General features: G+C 32.1%; 1 protein-coding gene across 1 annotated transcript in view; it reads right to left on the reverse strand.

Annotated features, from left to right (window-relative positions):
• The window catches only part of LOC136027966 (lipid scramblase CLPTM1L-like), a gene marked incomplete at its 3' end in the record, with an annotated part of 58,149 nt that overhangs the window by 18,322 nt on the left and 17,866 nt on the right, over positions 1-21,961 (reverse strand). The window contains 4 exon segments of the mRNA XM_065705438.1: positions 1,143-1,284; positions 9,351-9,494; positions 11,601-11,755; positions 18,175-18,370. Of these exon segments, the coding sequence (XP_065561510.1) occupies positions 1,143-1,284; positions 9,351-9,494; positions 11,601-11,755; positions 18,175-18,370 (637 nt within the window).

The raw sequence follows: 21,961 nt of genomic DNA on the forward strand, positions 1-21,961 counted from the left end.
TAAACCTTCCAAGAGAAGCTAGACATTCTCAATCTATTTGGTGTCACATGCTTAAGCCATATTTATGCAGATTTTTCTGAGATATATCTAAAGATACCTGAGATACCTAAAGATATCTAGACCTTCCAAGGGAAGCTAGACATTCTCAATCTATTTGGTGTCACATGCTTATACCATATTTATGCTGATTTTTCTGAGATATATCTAAAGATACCTGAGATATCTGAGATACCTAAAGATATCTAGACCTTTCGAGGGAAGCTGGACACTCTTAATCTATTTAGTGTCAAAAGGCTTATACCATATTTATGCTGATTTTTCTGAGATATATCTAAAGATACCTAAGATATCTGAGATACCTAAAGATATCTAAACCTTCCAAGAGAAGCTAGACATTCTTAATCTATTTGGTGTCACATGCTTATACCATATTTATGCAGATTTTTCTGAGATATATCTAAAGATACCTGAGATATCTAAAGATATCTAGACCTTCCAAGAGAAGCTAGACATTCTCAATCTATTTGGTGTCACATGCTTATACCATATTTATGCTGATTTATCATCCACGTTTTTTTTTTTATTGTGCACCCGCCACTGTCAGAAAGTACATGTCTGTCTATAAAGGTCTTTTTCATTAAAAATGGCTTTCCCAATCCTTTCTAATTTTTCAGTCTTCAATAATTTTATCGTAATATATTTATAATTTAATTTAATAAAATAATAATTTAATTAAATAAAAATTTAATGTATGTGAATTTACAAGTTTCTGCTTAACCAATTCAATCAGTCATATATCATTCTTAATGTCCTTGGAACTTTAAAAAAAAATTACTACCCTTTTAAATGTTTATAATAGTCCCCCCTTCTCATTTTAACGTACACAATGAGCCAATTTTATACATTTATGTATTTTTAATGCCATACTGTAGGCCTATATTCTGCAGTAATGTCGCGCAATACCGCGTTACATTTCATTTCACTGTTTTTGATACTTAAACGTAACGATTCATAATAGCTGCTCCTTTTTTATTGGTAATATAGATTTTTGATTGAGATAAACCTTTGTACGAGTCGTTCTGATTTAGAAAAGCTGTAAAAGCGGAGGTATAAAAACAAATAGAATAGATATAAATTCTTACATGAAAGCCGGCTACAAAAAATGTCAGACAAAGAAAATAGATATTGGTGTCAGTGAAGATTCCTTTTACATCGTCCAGATCTTTGTCCGTGAAGCCGAAATTCTTCATCTGCTCTAAAGAAGAAGAAAACTGAACCCAAACTCTGAAAATATTCAAAAATTTCAAAAGGCATAAAGAAATTTTCCGAAAAGACATACTGAAATTTCCATAATAACTTTTTGTTTGTTGCTTATAATATTTAACACCAATCAAGGATTAAAAAAAATTATCGTCACTTTACTGAAAACTAAAACTGAAGTATGCACTATGCTAAAAACATAATAGAGTTGTAATAATATAATACACCTAACCTAAAAAATTATTAGAACTTTAAGGAACAAATATAAGTATATGCATATTTGACGACAATCCATGGTCATTTGGTTTTTTTTTTTTTTCAGTAAAGTACAAATTATACTCTGGTCTTCAAAAGGCACGGGGATTTTCAGCCCTACCCATGTTACCTTTTGCTCGTTTTGTGTTTGACTGGCTTATTTATTGTAATTTCTTTTAGTTTTGAGTTCCATTCATTTATTGATGGTAATTTGTGGTAGTTTTATGCTTGGAAGATTATTTGACTCTAACTTTTAACTTTTAAATAGCTCTTAACTTTTCATTGAAAAACTTGTATTGTGGAAAGAGTTTTTATCAATTAAAATACTGAATGCCAATTATAGAGTGGCTAAAGACATAGTTAAAGGCAAAAAAGACATGCTAAAGTGTCCATAATAACCGTTCTCCAGTCGTCAAACTCTAGTTGGTCAAGCAACAGAAGATACGCATAGTCAAAAACCCCAGAGGAATTATTTTATGGGAGGAGCTGGTAAGCACAGCCTAGGTACATACATATAAACAGTCACGCCCATATTTATAATCTCCATTGAAGAGTTCAGGGACACATCATGTGTAGCAGGTTTCTCCTTGGCTCCTCCCTCACGTGTGCGCAATGACAAATTTACATACCTTTGCTGTGCTTTGATACGCTATCCGGAATCAGTCCACTGACCACGGTCAACCCGTGGCGCTGTGATGTGTCCCATTTATGAAACGAACGTACATGACTGTATATACAAATATACCTAGCACGTACGCCAAATGATATATAAATAAACGTACATGAATATTTTGATAATCAACTAGATGAACCAGACAGAGAGAAGTTGGTAAATCAGCTTCATTACAACAAATTCTTGTGCCAAAAACCAAATTTTACAACATAGAAATTCTCCAGCCATAAACCCCTAGTCTGCTTTATTTTAGGGAAAGAAGTTGGGAAGCCGACGTGCAAAGTATAGCCATGCTACATGGCAGTTTTCATGGCCTAGTAAAATTTTACGGAAGGTTTTATCAGAAAATGCCAGTGTTTCCACTATCCCCGAATTTGTCAGAAGCTTTGGGAAGTTTGTCGATTACTGCTACTGGCCGCTTGAAAACTTTTTGAACACATGTTGGTAAGTAAGTAGAAATATTAAAAAGAGGGTTGTTTTTTAGGGATTGATTAGATCAGTGATTGATGAGGTATTAGTGACTGATTACACCAGGATAGTCTTACTAACAGTAAAGATTTTGAAAATTATATATATTTTTTTATATATCATCTATTATTTATTATATTTTATTATATTTGATTAGATTAGTGATTGATGTGATTGATGAGGTGTTAGCGATTGAATTAGACCAGGATGGTCTTACTCAGAGTAAAGATTGTATCCCAAATTTTGAAAATTATATATATATATTTTTTTTTAATTATCTATTATTCATTATTTATTATATTTGATTGATGTGATTGATGATGTATTAGTGATCGATAGACCAGGATCGTCTTACTCAAAGTAAAGATTTTATTCTAAATTTTGAAAAGTATATATTATTTTATATTATCTATTATTTATTATTAATTATTTATTATATTTTATATATTGTTTATTATATATTATTTATTATTACTTTTTATAGTTTATATTCATTATGTTTGGTTGTATGGTGTGCGTTTGTTTCTGTGTTTCTGCTGTTGCACTGGCGATTTTTTTTTTTTATTATTATTATATTAGCGTAGAATTCAAAAACCTTTACCATAAGGGGAATTATTTTAGAAAGAGTAGCTTGTAAGTAACTAGAGAGAGCGGTTGGTCAAGCAAGCACGTTAAAAATCGTACAGGGGTAGTTTTTTTAAAAGAGTACTTGGTAAGAAAGGTATCAGCCACACCACAAAGAATTCAAACGTCCAAAACCGAAAGAGGTATATTATCAGAGAACAACCATTGGTGATCAATAAAAATGTATATTAGAAATAAATTGAAAGTAATTCAAAAAACCTCTTCAAAACAACTTGTCGTCCCCCTAACCATAAATTGTAGATTAAAGAGCAGAGTAAGGATTAGAAACTAATGTAAAAACAAATCAAAATTAGTCTCTTTACAACGAATTGACGTGCTCTAAACCAATAGATGTATATTAGAGATTAAGTGAAAGTAATATTAATCAACCTCTCCAAAACAAATTGTCATACCCAAAACCATAAATTGTAGATTAGAAAGCAGAGTAAACATTAGAGATAAAAAAATAAATAAAAAAAATCTAAATCAGTCTCTTTACAGTGAATTGACGTGCTCTAAACTAGAAGATGTATATTAAAGATTAATTGAAAGTAACTCTAATCAACCTCTTCGAAACAAATTGTCGTCCAAAACCCTAAAATATACATTAGAGTGCCGGTTATTAGAGCAATAGAAAAAAATGGATAACAAACTGACATTGATTAAACAAACAAAAAAAAATGTCAGATTGATTTCAGATTAATTGAAAATAATGGAAACCAATGTCTTTACAACAAACCGGAATCTGTGTAATTGTAATTTTTGTATTTTTTAATTCTGAATTTTTTTTTTCGTTTTTGTACTATTTTTCTTCCCTTGCTTTGCTTTTCCTTCATATTGTTTTCTTCATTAATAATGACTGGACTTGATAACAATCTAAATATATATATATATATATATAGATATATATATATATATATATATATATATATATATATATATATATATATATATATATATATATATATATATATATATATATATATATAGATATATATATATATATATATATATATATATATATATATATATATATATATATATATATATATATATATATATATATATATATATATATATATATATATATATATATAATCAACAAAGAAGAAAAGTTACGGCGAGTCATGGGCTGGACGTGCACCCTTTGGCTGAAAATATTCTAGAGCCTTAATTAAAAAAAACAAAACAACAACAACATTTTTCGGTGTAAATGAAGTCACATTCATATGCATTTAAAAAGCAAAAGAAATAAATACATGATAATATTGCAGTGACGCCGTGTATTGTATGATAGGGTTTGTAATGTATGCAGACCAAAATTTTCATTTCCATAAAATACACCTAGAGGACAACTTGAAGAAAGATATCAAGTTGATGGCCTGTTAAGCTTGACAACTGAAAAAAAGATATCAAGTTGATGGCCTGTTAAGCTTGACAATTTGAAGAAAGATATCAAGTTGATGGCCTGTTAAGCTTGAAAACTTGATGAAAGATATCAAGTTGATGGCCTGTTAAGCTTGACAACTTGAAGAAAGATATCAAGTTGATGGCCTGTTAAGCTTGACAATTTGAAGAAAGATATCAAGTTGATTGCCTGTTAAGCTTGACAACTTGATGAAAGATATCAAGTTGATGGCCTGTTAAGCTTGACAACTTGAAGAAAGATATCAAGTTGATGGCCTGTTAAGCTTGACAACTTGAAGAAAGATATCAAGTTGATGGCCTGTTAAGCTTGACAACTTGAAGAAAGATATCAAGTTGATGGCCTGTTAAGCTTGAAAACTTGATGAAAGATATCAAGTTGATGGCCTATTAAGCTTGACAACTTGAAGAAAGATATCAAGTTGATGGCCTGTTAAGCTTGACAACTTGAAGAAAGATATCAAGTTGATGGCCTGTTAAGCTTCCTTTAGGTGAATATGCCTAAGATTTTGAGTAACAGAATCTAAATACCACGAAGGTGAGGGGACGAACTTTCTCTTTGGGGTTTTTCCATGGGGGGATTTTCCGTAGGGGGGGAGTTTCCAGGGGGTCAAACCTGACAGGGGAAATTTGCAAGACTTCCTATACAAAATCCTCCCAACCAGTTAAGAAAATAGTGGAATAAATGCTTATGAGGCATACCTAGGACTTTCCAATATTATATCTTTAACTTCGAAATTATATAAGAAAAACCAATTTACTCATAAGAATCCAGTTTTCACCTAAGAAAGAAAAAGAGACAATTTGCAAAATTTCCTAAAAACTAGAATTTCCTAAAATTATTAGAATTTTTAAAATATCCGGATTCTGTTTAAGTTTACATTCTTAAAACTAGAGCACATACCTGAAGAATGAAAAAAAGAATGCTCAGACGAAGCGCAAAAAATTAGGCCAAAGTTAAGAATCTATAAACCTCGTTTGAGAGAATCTTTGCATAATCAATCTGGATAGTTTAATAAATATGATTAATTTTTCTGCTGAAATGATAGGTTCCTGCATGTTTAATCAAATGTGCTGCAACTACCAGGCAATGGTTCTTTATTATCCCAAAATTTACGGGGTTCCCCCAAATTTCTTGGAAAGAAAATGAGGATATCTCCTAAAAATTAACGTTAAAAAAAATGAAAGGTTTGAAATGAAAGAATATTTTGCTTTTAAAATCCTTTATAACGATATTTTTTAGACTTAGAGATGCTAAAGATAAAGTTTTAGGAAAAGAACAAAGTTATTGTAATGGAAAGCCTCGCGGCCACCCCTATTGTAATGTATATACCACCGCTCGTACCACAATTATATCTGGGGCGAACTCTGGTGGTTTCATTAGGCATGGTAATGTGATCAAACAATCAAAAGGGCCAAACTCTGGGACAAGGGTGCCAACAGCTTGGTCACCACTAATACCTCTAGCTATCTCTTTGGATACTAAAGAGACCACCCCCCCCCCTTCTGTCGATATACTAATGACGATATTTCTCACGAGCTCTTTTCCTACCCAGCCTGGGTTCGGGGAAAATATAATCTTACACGGTTGTATTCACTTGTATTCTTCCGACGTCACCTTAGCGAAACAAGTATCTATCAACTCCGAAACTAAACTAAAATAAATTCAATACTTCTGTAAAAAAAAAAACTTTGTGTAGGGGTGGAACTTAGATTTGCCCTGGCACGGCCCTTACATAATAGTGGAAAATAACACACTTGTATTCTTCCAAAGTCACTTTAGCAAAACATATATCTATCAACTCCGAAACTAAACTAAAACAAACTCACCACTTCTGTAAAAAAGAACTTTGTTTAGGGGTGGAACTTAGATTGGCCCTGGCCAATCTTATAAATGACAGCTTTAAAACCAAACAATTTTTTAATCCCAATGGCCAATAGCCAACTTTCAATGGCCAAGTCCAGGAAGATGGGAATAAATTTTAACATGAAATTTTACTTATTACAAAACTACTAGCTTAGCAACGGGGCTTTGACTTGTACTTGAAAATTATATAATAGGCAAATCTAAGCAAATGTAATTACGAAAAGAAAAACTGGTCATTTATCAGAAAAAAGAAAAGAAACAGGGGGGATCCCAACGCCTCCCTCGCAAGATAAATGAACACCCATGCGCTCCGTGCCATGAAGAAAAAGAGTGTGGTTTTGGTAGGGGAGAGGATGCACGGCCAAATTTTCACTCTTAGACTAATAGTCAAAAAGTAGCTGACTCCTCAGAACCCTTTAGTCCTTAGTTCGTAAATTATGAGCCAGTTTTTGATTGAACTGATAGAAGAGCTTTAGCAAAGGTATACCCAATATGGTATACCCAAATGGGAAAGTAAAGCTCTCCTAGAATCAGATTATGCTGATGATCTAAGTCTTATATGAAAATGTTAGAAAAATGAACAATATACTGGAGATTTTAAGAGCGCAAGGCGCAAGAACAGGTTTAAAAATTAATGTTAAAATAGTTAATTCACATAAGGGTACAAGAAAAAAGCTTTTAAAAAAAGCTAAAAACTTTCCCTAGATTTTGGACTTTTTTAGTCAGGGGTAGCTTGATATTTAGAAAAATACTTTTTTGGGTGATTTCCATTGAAAAATACTGTTTTGGGGGAAATTTCATTGATTAACTTAAAAAAGATTAAAAATTAATTTCTTTTTTTAGTCACGTACTAAAGTTTGTCAAAATAGATGCATGAAAAAATGAATAATTATAGTTTGATTTATTTTTAGCATTTTAAGACAGAAACGTACTATGGATGGAAGAGATGACCTGCAGATTTGTACAAATCCGTAAATAGGGATTATGTTACTTACGGATTGGTACCAATTAAACATATGCAATATGGCTTATTTTTAACATCTAAATATTAAAGAATAAATACCTGCGCAAAGAGAAGATGGGGTGGGATAATCCTTAACATAATTCCGAAATGCCCATCCCCTTCCCCTCCCTGTCAAAATTTCAACTTAAAAACAACTATTTGTTTGTAGCTTTAACTATATGGTGAAAATAATGAGAACTTCAGAATTGTTATAACTAATAACCAGCCTCTGGCAAGTCATGTATCTTATAATTCTAATTTTCACGTTTCATTACCTAATTATATTGTTTCATTAAATTATTTTTTTATATTTATTTATTTGTACCAATTTATTTAAAAATTGACTTTTTTATTTAATTATTTTATTAATTAAATTTCAATTGTGACATTTCCTAATTTTTGCTTCTCTTCGCTTATTGAGAGGTAAACTTTGAACAGCACTCTTTCCCCTGTAATCCTAAACCACCTTTAAGATTTACATAAACTGCCATCTATTCAAGGCATTTATCGTTTCATAGGCGGCTCTTGTTCAACACGAAACAGTCCTAAAATCAATATCAATAAGTGTAATATCCACCTGCACCACATAGATAGTCCAAAGAATCTTGGACTATAGACAGTCCAAAGAATCTTGGACTATAGATAGTCTAAAGAATCTTGGACTATAGATAGTCCAAAGAATCTTGGACTATAGATAGTCCAAAGAATCTTGGACTATAGATAGTCCGAAGAATCTTGGACTATAGATAATCCAAAGAATCTTGGACTACAGATAGTCCAAAGAATCTTGGACTATAGATAGTCCAAAGAATCTTGGACTATAGATAGTCCAAAGAATCTTGGACTATAGATAGTCCAAAGAATCTTGGACTATAGATAGTCCAAAGAATCTTGGACTATAGATAGTCCAAAGAATCTTGGACTATACATAGTCCAAAGAATCTTGGACTATAGATAGTCCAAAGAATCTTGGACTATAGATAGTCCAAAGAATCTTGGACTATAGATAGTCCAAAGAATCTTTCTCCAATTAAACAGAACCTAAAAAATGATTGAAAAATGATATCCTTTTAGTTTTCAAAATTGCCATAAAATTGCGCTCGTATGTTAGTATTTGTAAAAGTAATATCCTCTATTAGGATAACTATTTTTTAGCAAAAATATCCGCCTGGCTAAAAATGTGATGCCTAAAATATATTACTAATCCATAATAAAATAAAATCTGTTCAAATATATTAGTGGCATATACCATCACCGGTTATTTGTGGCTATCTTTAACCTAGAAAAGTCCAGACTGACTATTCCTTTTCAATTTTTTTACATACTATTATAATATTTTTTTATTATGCCGTCTGGCTAAAAATATGATGACTAAAATATATAACTAACCCATAATAAAATAAGTTCTGTTTAAATATATTAGTGGCATATACCATCACCAGTTATTCTTGGCTATCTTTAACCTGGAAAAGTCCAGATTGACTATTCCTTTTCAATTTTTTTACATACTAGTATAATATTTTATTATTATGCCGTCTGGCTAAAAATATGATGCCTAAAATATATAATTAACCCATAATAAAATAAAATCTGTTTCAATATATTTGAAAAAAATCGACTGAAAAAATACGAATTTGAGGGGTTTTTTTAGTGATAACATAAAACAAACAGAAAAAAAACATGAATAAATATAACAAAACAACAAAATAACGAAACTAAACAAGAATAATAGTAAAAACAATAGATAAAGAAAACAAGCTGAATAAATAAGATACCTGAGCTTGCCAAAAGAGATGGGACTATACGAAAAATGCAGATTTACTTCGTGTGTGTTTTTATCCACTTTCAACAGGTCCTTGATTCTAAAGCTGAGAGAGTCTATATACACAGGCGGCACAAAGCGATTGTCTCTAGTTACCCTAAATGAAAAGACCATATATGATGAAAAAAACAAAGAGAGAGAGAGAAGAGGGAAGAGGGAGAAAAGAAAATCATTTCGTTGAAGCGTTTTCCGTATTTTTGTGGCAATTGAATGATATGACCAATAAAGTAGATTTCTTTCAAAGCCAGTCCACTTAAATCTACTTTTTTGGATTTCCTACTTAGTATACCTTTCAAGTATTGTCTGTGAAAATTATCTTAGGATAAGTAAAATGCATTTACAATTACAAACAGTTGAACCCGGATTGATTTTGTATTACTTTTAGCAGCAAGCGGAGTTTTCTAGAATTTTTCAAGTTGAAAACCAAAGTAGACTATCAAATCTAGCAATATAAAATTTTTTATAAAATACTTAAGATTGTTCTATTGTAGAATAGTTAAAAACGGAAAATTTCGTACTTAGCAATCCCTGCTAACATGAGCGATAAGAGCTCAGACGAACTACTTAGACAAAAGCGATGCACACAGTTCCAACCACCAAGGGTGGAGGGGAGAGATTATTCTTCGGGGGAAGTAAGAACATAGATTTAATAGATTTTAGTCGTTCTTCTTCGGTCACGCTCGTCAAATAAAAATTGGTTTAATCATATCCTTAACTGACCGCATTTTTAGAATTTGCTCTTCAAAATTCATTGAGGAGGAATTATTGTTGTTAAAAGAAATTTTAATACGTAACCATTACCCAGGCTGGTTAATTGACCAGACTTTTTCGAAAAGAAGAAAAAAATTCTAGAATTTTCTAATGATATCCTGGAAATAACAGAAAATAAAGATGTTTTTTGTTCTTTACTATATGTTCCAGGTCTGAGTGAAAACTTAAAAGAATCTTACAAAATGATGGTTTAAAGGTAGCTTTAAGAGGTAGTAATACTTTGGCTAGTTTTTTAAATTCTGGAAAGGATCGAACTTCCGTAGAGCAACAAAGTGGGGTTTATAAAATCCCCTGCACTTGTGGAAACTCTGTGGGACGTACTAACCAGAATTTGAAAAATGAGTTTCCTACAACATCATAATTTTATTTCATCGTCCTTAAAGCAAAATTCCAAACCTGAAGATAACACGTCGGCTCTATCGGAACATATTTATAATTAACCAAATCATTTTATTTTGCTTGAGAATGTTTCTATGATTTCTAGGGACCAAGGTTTAAAGCAAACTTTCAGGGAAACAATCGAAATTAAAAAAAAATATTAAAGAATAATTCCATAAACAGAGATACAGGTGAATTTGGATTGAATTCAATTTATGATAATTTACTGAAGTCAACTAAAGTAAATCTCACTTAACATAAGACTTTTCACCTCTGTCCACCTGATATGTCAGATAAATCTAATGAACCGGAGCCGAAAAGGTCAAGGAGATTTGCTTCCACTGTTACATTGAAAAAAAAATAAGAGCAATAAACTATATGTAATTAGTTTATTGGGTATAAATAGTTTGTTTTTATTAATGTCTTTTATACTACTGATGATTGATAATGTATATGTGTCCAAAATACCCTGTTAAAAAATGTTATATTTGTTTCACTGTCAATAAAAGGTTTATCCCTAAGGAAAAAGGTTTCAATAGAGGGTGTTTCACAAGGACGTATGCCCAAATTACTTACTTAATTTACCAGATGAATTATAGCACGTATGCAATCATGTTTATCTAAAAAATCAATAAAAGTGTACTAATGAGGTTTCACAATCACATACGAGATTCTATTCCATTATCACACAAGATAACACACTATGTTTGACATAGGCTATCCCAAAGGTCTACAATTAAGTTCCGCTTTCTTGTCTTCTTTTAAAGAAGAAATTCTCAGACAATACTGGCTTCTTGATAAACATACTAATTATAGACAAGATTGGGACAACAATTAGTAGCTAACTACTTTTTATACTCTTTTAACTTAACAGATTTTTAAAAAGCCCTGATTCTTCATTAAAGAGAAAAATGATTATAGACAGACACACTTGCACGCTATTTTCAACATTGGGTGCCCCACAAGGACCAATACTTCAATAATTATTTAATAGATAGCTTCATTACTCGTATGCTATAAAACTTAATTTAAAACAAAAGCAAAATAAACTTACGTTAATAAAGGTGCGATTTCGTGAGGGATGTCCTTTCTTGGTAAAGGATAAGAATGCTGTAAAATATTCAATTGTATTTTGCTACGTAAATGCGTAACTGGTAGTGGCTTTTTCTCAAAAACGACATTCCTAGGCTTTTCCTCTGTAGAAACGTTCTAAGAAAAAAAAAACAGAGAATTACTTGTTCATCATTTTAAGCAACTTTCTTTTTTTAAGCATTTTGAAAAATATACAAACTTTTGGATGACAAAATGTTAAGTCTGTGCAGCCTTATGTCTTTGTGATTCCTGTTTTACCAGGACACGAAGGATTAGAATAGTACTTTTAAAAAGAAAATAAAATCACTCGATCTTTTACACAAGCATGTTTATTGCAAAAAAAAACGACAGCATAATGCAAAATACATACGAAAGCTACATATAGTTACTTTAAGAGAAATCGGGTTAAATCCCAACTTTAATACCTTAATGAATCGAAATCGACCTTAATCGGACACTATTGGTCTATTCAGAAGCTTTAAGAGACAAATATTAGTAAGCTTAGATGAGCATATTACTAGTATACAGACACCCTAACTTCTATTCCTGATCAATCTCAGATTAGCAGTGAAATCTAAATTAACATGACCACATTTGTTTATTCAGTGGAGTTTATGAACAATGTAAGGACCCCTTATCTGCTATTCTTGATCAATCTCAGATTAGCAGTGTTCATGGATGATAGTAGTTTATTGGAGGCAAGACCGAGGAGTCCGAGGCCGAACCCAAAAAGACGGAAAAGGAGGCCTCTTCCTTTTTTCAGAATCAACTGAAATCGAAATTAACATGACCACATTGGTTTATTTAGTGAAGTTTATTAACAATGTAAGGAACCCTTATCTGCTATTCCTATCCCAATTTTGGATATTCCTATCCAAAAACCGGGATGTATTACTCAAAGACCAAATTGGCCAAATTTGTTCTATAAATACACTTAAAAATGTTTTCCATGCTCAGTCACATTTATTATGTTTGGTTTTTTTCTGCTAGATTAAAGTGCCACAAGTATATTCCACTCGTATATTCCACATTTATATGGCCACAAGTATATTCTAAAAAATGAGGATTAATGCCAAAACGTCAAAAACCGGGATGTATTACTCAAAGACCAAATTGACCAAATTTGTTCTAAAAATACACTTAAAAATGTTTTCCATGCTCAGTCACATTTATTATGTTTGGTTTTTTTTCTGCTAGATTAAAATTATAGTGCCTCTAGTATATTCCACTCGTATATTCCACATTTATATGGCCACAAGTATATTCTAAAAAATGAGGATTAATGCCAAAACGTCAAAAACCGGGATGTATTACTCAAAGACCAAATTGGCCAAATTTGTTCTGAAGATACACTTAAAAATGTTTTCCATGCTCAGTCACATTTATTATGTTTGGTTTTTTTCTGCTAGATTAAAATTATAGTGCCACAAGTATATTCCACTCGTATATTCCACATTTATATGGCCACAAGTATATTCTAAAAAAATGAGGATTAATGCCAAAACGTCAAAAACCGGGATGTATTACTCAAAGACTAAATTGGCCAAATTTGTTCTGAAAATACACTTAAAAACGTTTTCCATGCTCAGTCACATTTATTATGTTTCGTTTTTTTCTGCTAGATTAAAGAGCCACAAGTATATTCCACTCGTATATTCCACATTTATATGGCCACAAGTATATTCTAAAAAATGAGGATCAATGCCAAAACGTCAAAAACCGGGATGTATTACTCAAAGACCAAATTGGCCAAATTTGTTCTGAAAATACACTTAGGATATGTTTTCCATGCTCAGTCACATTTATTATGTTTGGTTTTTTTCTGCTAGATTAATATTATAGTGCCACAAGTATATCCCACTCGTATATTCCATATTTATATGGCCACAAGTATATTCTAAAAAATGAGGATTAATGCCAAAACGTCTAAAAACGGGATGTATTACTCCTAGACCAAATTGACCAAATTTGTTCTAAAAATACACTTAAAAATGTTTTCCATGCTCAGTCACATTTATTATGTTTGGCTTTTTTCTGCTAGATTAAAATTATAATGCAGATTATCAGAGAGTGGGCCAGAAATTGTGCCACTTCACCAGCCAATTATGCAGATAATCCATCAGATTACTGGTAAGTCAAAACCAGCTGTGATTCTCCTTTTTAAATTTTATGCGCAATCTTTATGTACAGTCAAAATATCCAAAACAGGATTAGTTTTTTCAAAGACCAAATTGACCATGTCCATTTTAAAAATACATTGAAGAAAGATTTCCATGATCAGTAACATCTAGAATCTCCAGCATTTTTTTCTACTAGATTAAAATTATATTATATTAAATTTTACAATCAGCTTATATTATAATTATAAAATTTATAAAATTATCTGCAGATTATCAGACGTTGTGCCAGAACTTGTGCCACTTAATTGTATGTGCCACTTGTGTCACTTAATTTTTTTAAGGATTCGCTAATACTCAGTTATGAGTTTATAAAAACAAGAGCTAAGAGCTCATATGGCACTTGTGACAAGGTTCGGAAGAGCCAAGAGCTCATATGGTATGAGCTCTAGCAAAATTCTAAGAATCAATAGATTACTTTAAAAGGAAAATCAGATGCTTAATGCCGGTCAGGATTTAAAATAAGAGCTCTGAGTCACGAGGTCCTTATAAATATCAAAATTCATTAAGATCCGATTACCCACTCGCAAGTTAAAAATACCTTAATTTTTCTAATTTTTCCTCTCCCTTCAGCCCCCATATGTGCGAATCTGGGAAAACGACTTTATCAAGAAGCACCAAACTCGCCAAAGCACTAAGCCCCACCATCTAACTCCCCCAAAGAGAGTGGATCCAGTCCGGTTACGTCAGTCACATATCTACGACATTTATAAGCATTTTCCAAGATTTCTGGTTTCCCCCTCCCGCTCCCCCCAATGTCAACAGATCGGTCGGGATTTGAAATAAGAGCTCTGAGACATACGTTCCTTCTAAATATCAAATTTCATTAAGATCCGGTCACCCGTTCTTAAGTTAAAAATACCTCAATTTTTTAACTCTTCCAAATTAACAACCCCCAGTTCCCCCAAAGAGAACGGATTCTTACGAATTATGTTAATCTCGTATCTATACCTTGTGCTTATTCTTCCCATCAAGTTTCATCCCGATATCTCCACTCTAAGCGTTTTCCAAGATTTCCGGTTTCCAAGATTTCTGTTTCCCCTCTCCCACCCTTTATGTCCCCGGATCCGATTCGAATTGAAAATGGAGCATCTGAGACATAAGATTATTCTATATATCAAGTTTCATTGAGATCCGATCACCCATTCGTAAGATACCTCAAATTCGCGTTTTCCAAGAACTTCGGCTTCCCCCTCCAACTCCCTTCAATGTCAGCGGATCTATTCGGTGTTTAAAATGAGAGTTTTAAAGCACAAGATCCTTCTAGATGTCAAATTTCATTAAGATCTGATCCCCCGTTCGTAAGTTACAAATACCTCATTTTTTTTAACTTTTCCGAATTACCCCCCCCCCAACTCCACCAAAGACAGCGGATCCGGTCCGGTTATGTCAGTCACCTATCTTGGACTTGTGCTTATTCTTTCCACTAAGTTTCATCCTGATCTCTCCGCTTTAAGCGTTTTCCAAGATTTTTGGTCCTTTCCCCCTAATGACAGTGGACCCGGTCGGGATAAAAAATAAGAATCTAAGTTTCGAGGTCGTTCTTAATACGAAATTTCATTAAGATATGATCACTCTTTCGCAAGTTAAAAATACCTCATTTTTTCTAATTTTTAGGATTAACCTTCCCCCCTCCAACTCCCCCAAAGAGAGCAGATCCGTTCCGGTTATGTCAATAACGTATCTAGGACTTGTGTTTATTTTTGCCACCAAGTTTCATCCCGATCCCTCCACTCTAAGCATTTTCCAAGAGTTTAGGTTCCGCCCCCGAACATCCCCTTCACCGGATAAGGTTGAAATTTAATATAATAGCTCTGAGACATGATATCCTTCCAAACATCAAATTTCATTAAGATCCGATCACTCCTTCGTAAGTTAAAAACACCTCATTTTTCTAATTTTTCAGAATCAACCCTCCCTACCCCACTCCCCCAAAGAGAGCAGATCCGTCCCAGTTATGTCAATAGCGTATCTAGGACTTGTGCTTATTTTTCCCACCAAGTTTCATCCCGATCCCTTCACTCTAAGCGTTTTCCAAGATTTTAGGTTCCCCCCATCAATTCCTCCCAATGTCACCGGATCCAATCGGAATTTAAAATTAGAGGCTCTGAGACACGATATCCTTCCAAACTTCAAAGTTCCTTAAGATCCGATCACTCCTTCGTAAGATAAAAATACCTCATTTTTCTAATTTGTTCAGAATTCCCCCCATCTCCCCCAAAGAAAGCGGATCCGTCCCAGTTATGTCAATCACGTATATAGGATTTGTGCTTATTTTTTACACCAAGTTTCATCACGATCCCTCCACTCTAAGCGTTTTCCAAGATTTTAGGTCCCCCCCTCAATTCCCCCCAATGCCACCAGATCTAGTCGGGATTTAAAATAAGAGCTCTAAGACAAGATATCCTTCCAAACTTCAAATTTCATTAAGGTCCGATCACTCCTGCGTAAGTTAGAAATACCTCATTTTTTCTATTTTTTCCAAATTAACCGGCCCCCACTCCCCCCCCAGATGGTCAAATCGGGAAAAAGACTATTTCTAATTTAATCTTGTCCGGTCCCTGATGCGTCTGCCACGTTTCAAAGTCCTAGCTTGCCTGGAGGTGCCTGAAGTAGAAAAACCAGGACAGACAAACAGACCGAAAGACCGACAGAATTTGAGATCGCTATATGTCACTTGGTTAAAGCAAGTGCCATAAAAAACTAAGTAATGTAAAACCTGGGTTAAGTACAAAACCTAACTTTATTGTATACCATGTGTATATATATATATATATATATATATATATATATATATATATATATATATATATATATATATATATATATATATATATATATATATATATATATATATATATATATATATATATATGTAAATATATATAGATGTATATAGATGTATATATATGTATATATATACATATATATATATATATATATATATATATATATATATATATATATATATATATATATATATATATATATATATATATATATACATATATATATATTATAGCAATTGTAGAAATATAATACAATATTAATATAACAATATTACCTTAAATAATACAGCCCAGTGACTAAGGTAAGTCCTGTGATGGCACATAATATTAATGTAGAAAATTAATAAATAATTTATTAGAAAAGAAAATAATTTTAGCAAATCCATTTTTTTTTTTTTTTTTTTTTTTTTTTTTTTTTTTTTTTTTTTTTTTTTTTTTTTTTGTATGTAAGAGATATAATTTTTAAGCTTCACACCTTGTATAATTTTATATATATGGGACATTAAAACAATAAGCTATGAGGAAAATACGTAAGAAATACTTCAATATATGCACAGTTTCAATTAATTTAATATAATTGAATTTAATTATAATTTAGTTTAATTTTGCAAGCTGCGTAGCAATTTACTTCAAAGTTTTGATATTTAAAACTTGGATATGAGAAGAGGGAAGCTTTGAATAGACTGGAATTGAGGAGGAGCGTTCGTAGCTTTTTTAGCCTAAGGCAGCTCGGAGCTGTAGTGAGTTATTAGTAGTAGTAGTATATAAGAAAGCATACACAGGGATTTTTAGGTGGCGGTGGATTTGCTAAAGCAGCATGTAGATTTGTTAAATGTATAGGAGAATACGTAAAAAAGGATAGAATTATAGTTTCCCTTTCCACCAGGTACAGAACCTGGAAAGAACGATTTTCAACAGAATTCTAAATCAGCTTCTTGGTCATAACAAAAATTTCTAATAGTAGAGTTTATTCAAAACTTCAGTTCAGGCTGTCCGTTTAGTAATTTGCTATTCGAAGTTTTCATTTCCTGCTGCAGTTCTCTCTAAATTAGGTATTTATTCTTCCTAAATCTTGCTATTGTCCCCTCGTCAAGGAACTGACACTAAATATCCGGCTACATTTATTGAAAATGAACTTTTATCCTTACGTACATTTAAACTTTAAAATGATATTTTTTTCTTATTATTATTCTTTTTTAGTTTATATTCTTTATGACACTGATATGACATTCTTTATGATATTTTCCCTCGATTTTTTTTTCACCTGAAATTCCTGAAAATACAAAATAAAATCAAGAAAATAAAAAATAATTGAGAAATGTGTTAATTAGGGCTATGTCTGGGACTATTGGGGGAAGGAGTGGACTTTGGCATTCTTTCCTATATATGGAAAATGTCAATTCAGGAATTTAATGGTATGCCTAGGCTACTTAGAACTAAAACAAGGCTGCTTAGGCTAAACCAGGCTAAACTTAAAAACGATATTTAGTTTATATTCTTGAGGCTTAGCGTTATGTTTTTTTTACCTATAGATAACTTGAACAAATTATTTTTCTTTGATAAAACTTACTTTTTCTCCAAGTAGGCTAAACGTGTCCGCATCAGGCACTTGATACACAGTAAGGGGTGCAACTGTATGTGACAAATACTCTTGTTGTAAAAAGTCTCTCCAGTTTGAAAATTTCTGATTCTTCGGTGAAAAAAACACGTGAAGATACATTGTTCCATTCCTTTTCAACTGTCTTGGTACACTGAAATTTACATACCTAAAAGAAGAAAAAAAATTGTCTAAAAGAAAATACCTAAAAGAAGAAAATACTTAGAAATACCTAAAAACCTATTTTTAAATACCTAAAAATACCTAAAAGAAGAAAAAAACGTGAAAATACGTTGTTCCATTCCTTTTCAAGTGTCTTGGTACACTGAAATTTACATACCTAAAAGAAGAAAAAAAATTGTCTAAAAGAAAATACCTAAAAATACCTAAATACCTATTTTTAAATACCTAAAAATACCTAAAAGAAGAAAAAAACGTGAAAATACGTTGTTCCATTCCTTTTCAAATGTCTTTGTACACTGAAATTTACATACCTAAAAGAAGAAAAAAAATTGTCTAAAAGAAAATACCTAAAAGAAGAAAATACCTAAATACCTATTTCTAAATACCTAAAAATACCTAAAAGAAGAAAGAAACGTGAAAATACGTTGTTCCATTCCTTTTCAAATGTCTTGGTACACTGAAATTTACATACCTAAAAGAAGAAAAAAAATTTGCATCAATACTCAGCAAGGGTCCCAATTCACGAAAATACTTGGGGAAGGAGCAAGAATTTTTCGAAAAATTTGTTAGAAAGATAAAAAAAAAGACATTTTTCCAAATTTAATCCAAATCCATTTGTGATTCTTTTTTTAAATAAATTATTAAAAATGGTATGTTTTTAAATCTTTCCCCCATTTCCGATTGCATCCCCTGTTATTCAACTACCTGCTCACAGCAATGACTCCACTTGAGTAAGAGCCTAGTCTCCCAGCCAAGGCTAAAGACTTCCAAAAGTATGTTCCTCGAAGCATGCCATTTCCTAAAAATAGATGAAGAAATGTATTCCTTCTATTTTCCCCCCCCCCCTAATAAGTTTCTTGGTTCATGACCCACATTATAAACTTAGATTGTGTGACAGTGTCTGTGGAGAAGAGACTATTGACAAATTTCATCCATGCTAGCAAAGTGGGAGGAGTTCTCCACCTAAAAAAATATGGCCACAGAACGTACTTTTGCGTTTTAGTCCTTTGTATAAGGGAAACTGCTCAACTCTTTATTTTCCATATTTCATCATGGAGTCAATGGTCATATGGAGCCATGGAGCCACTTAAGGGAAAGAGTGGCAGTGGGTGTAAGAAAAAATTTAAAGGAAATTGAAACTTCTTGGTAGGGGTAGAGAGGGAAGCTTTGAATGGATTTCGAGGGATGAAGAGCGTGCGCAGTTGTATTGGTTTTAGGTGGCAGTGAGTTGTGAGTAGTAAGAATTTCACTATTTTACGTAAGTTACTTATTTTATATTTTTACTGATATTTTAATACTGTTTTAATTATTTTACAACACTTTATCCTTTTTCTAATTTAGAAAGGCCCAAATCCACCCATATAGTGGCTAGGGACTGGTTTATTCCTGTGAAAAGATTCATTCAACGTCTTTTGGCAATCTGTTTTAGTTAAACCTTCATGCTGCTTCATGGATTAAGGATCCATGGATTTTACGTCCATCGCCAAAACCCTGGTTTATTCGTTAATAGAATATCACAGGGTGAAGCTTCTTGATCAAAGGGACTCTATAAGTTGCAGTGCTTAGTGGCTTCATTCAAACTGTCTTAAAATCTCCGCAGCAGGAAGAAAGTATAATAGGAATAATAATAATAATAATAATAATAATAAAAATAATAATAATGATAATAATAAAAATAATAATAATAATGTCAATAATAATAAAATAATAATAATAATAATAATAATAATACTAATAATAATAATAATAATAATAATAATAATAATAATAATAATAATAATAATAATAATAATAATAATAATAATAATAATAACAATAATAATAATAATAATAGGAATAAGAGGCACTTCTTACAACTATAATTAAAAACCCATAGAATTAATTTCTTTACTGGAGTATAAAATTGGGTTGCTTGCTCCTTTAAAATTAGACAGAGATCACGGTTGTCCGCTATTATTGGATCCCACTAATCCATGGACACAAAAACTTTATGAAACGCTTCGTTTGGAATGTGTGTTGTGCAGGGAGAATTAAAGTTCTCAGGTTAAAAAAATAAGTAAACTAAAAAAAATTTTAAATAGCGGGTTGAGTTTGAAAAATAAGGGATAATCACAATCGCCCCCAGTAAATAAACATTGTTGCTAAAAGATGGAAAATGATAATGATAACATTGCATGGCTTAGCAATCAAAGCGAAACTTCTGAGCAGACTTATGTCTGCAGAGCAGTGAATCAGATTTTGTACTATGCTGCAACTCAGTGAAGTTTCCATGGTAGTTGTTTTGCTTGTAAGCAGCATCAGCAGACAGGCGTTTCAGCTGCTTTGCCAATATTGACAGAGTTACAAAGCTAGTCCATTTATCCCATATCCTCAGGTTTCTTGAACCAAAATGACAAAGATTAATTCCCGAAACTAGCAGTCAGATCAAAATTATCTGAGTCAGGTCAGAAAGAGACGAGCTTTGGTAGCTAGCTGATGCTGAAGATATTCCTAATAAATTTGAAACTGAATGACTTTGAACTAGTCAATACACTTGTATCTATAAATAATGAACTAGTCTATATCTATAAAAAAAATGAACTAGTCAATACACTTGTATCTATTCTCAATTCTAGCCTAGTCATTGCATAGTTATTGAGTTATTCTACTCAAGTCACCGTATTCAATGCATTTCGACAATTTTTTCTTAGTGATTAGTGATTTTTCTTAGTGATTAGTGATTGGACATTAGAATGGGAGGAGGCTGCTCAGTAAATTTTTCGTCAGAAAGAAGTCAGAAAGAGACGAGCTTTGGCAGCTATCTGATGCTGAAGATATTCCTAATAAATTTAAAACTGACTGACTTTTCTGCGCTTTTAATTCAGTGCTGAATTCAGGTTTTCAAATCACTGTCTCAACACTATTTGGTACTCGAATAGAACAAATAAAAAATTATTTGTACAAATGAAATTGTTTTGGTTAAATATTTAAAATAGTGATTATGGGTCCTGTTAATTGTGAGAGACAGCAAAATATTCTACATATATTTCAATTTGTAGCAGAGGTACGGAAGCGGAGGTTTGAAGTAAGTAAAATGTCTTTTTCTTTTAGGAACTGTAATAATAGTTGAAGAATAATTGTTTTGTAATAGGCTAGGAAGTGAGAAAAGAATTGTCTCATGGATATAATCCATTGGCCTAATTTGGGGAGATGTGCATACTTTTTGAGAGTTTGGGGGAGCAGCCATAATTACAAATCTTGGACAACAAACATGTCAGTGTTAGTACCTTCTGCACAACCTAATAAAATCTTATAGATACATATAGTTTGGCTTAGGAAGAACCAAATTATATCTACGATATATCAATATCGTGGTATCAATATCAAGATATATCAGCATCCACGATATATCAATATCGATATGTCAATGTAGTATCAATATCCAAACTATATCTACGGTACATTCTAAATTAGCTTAGTCTTTTTTTAGTCTACAACTAAGCAAGGCATTTACGCGCATTTAAACTGGATTCTAATCCTGGCTTTTTACATACTGACTTTTTTGTATATTTAGGACCCATTTTCTAAGAATCTTTCA

This window comes from Artemia franciscana, chromosome 6 (assembly GCF_032884065.1).
Source record: "Artemia franciscana chromosome 6, ASM3288406v1, whole genome shotgun sequence".
Lineage (NCBI taxonomy): Eukaryota > Metazoa > Arthropoda > Branchiopoda > Anostraca > Artemiidae > Artemia > Artemia franciscana.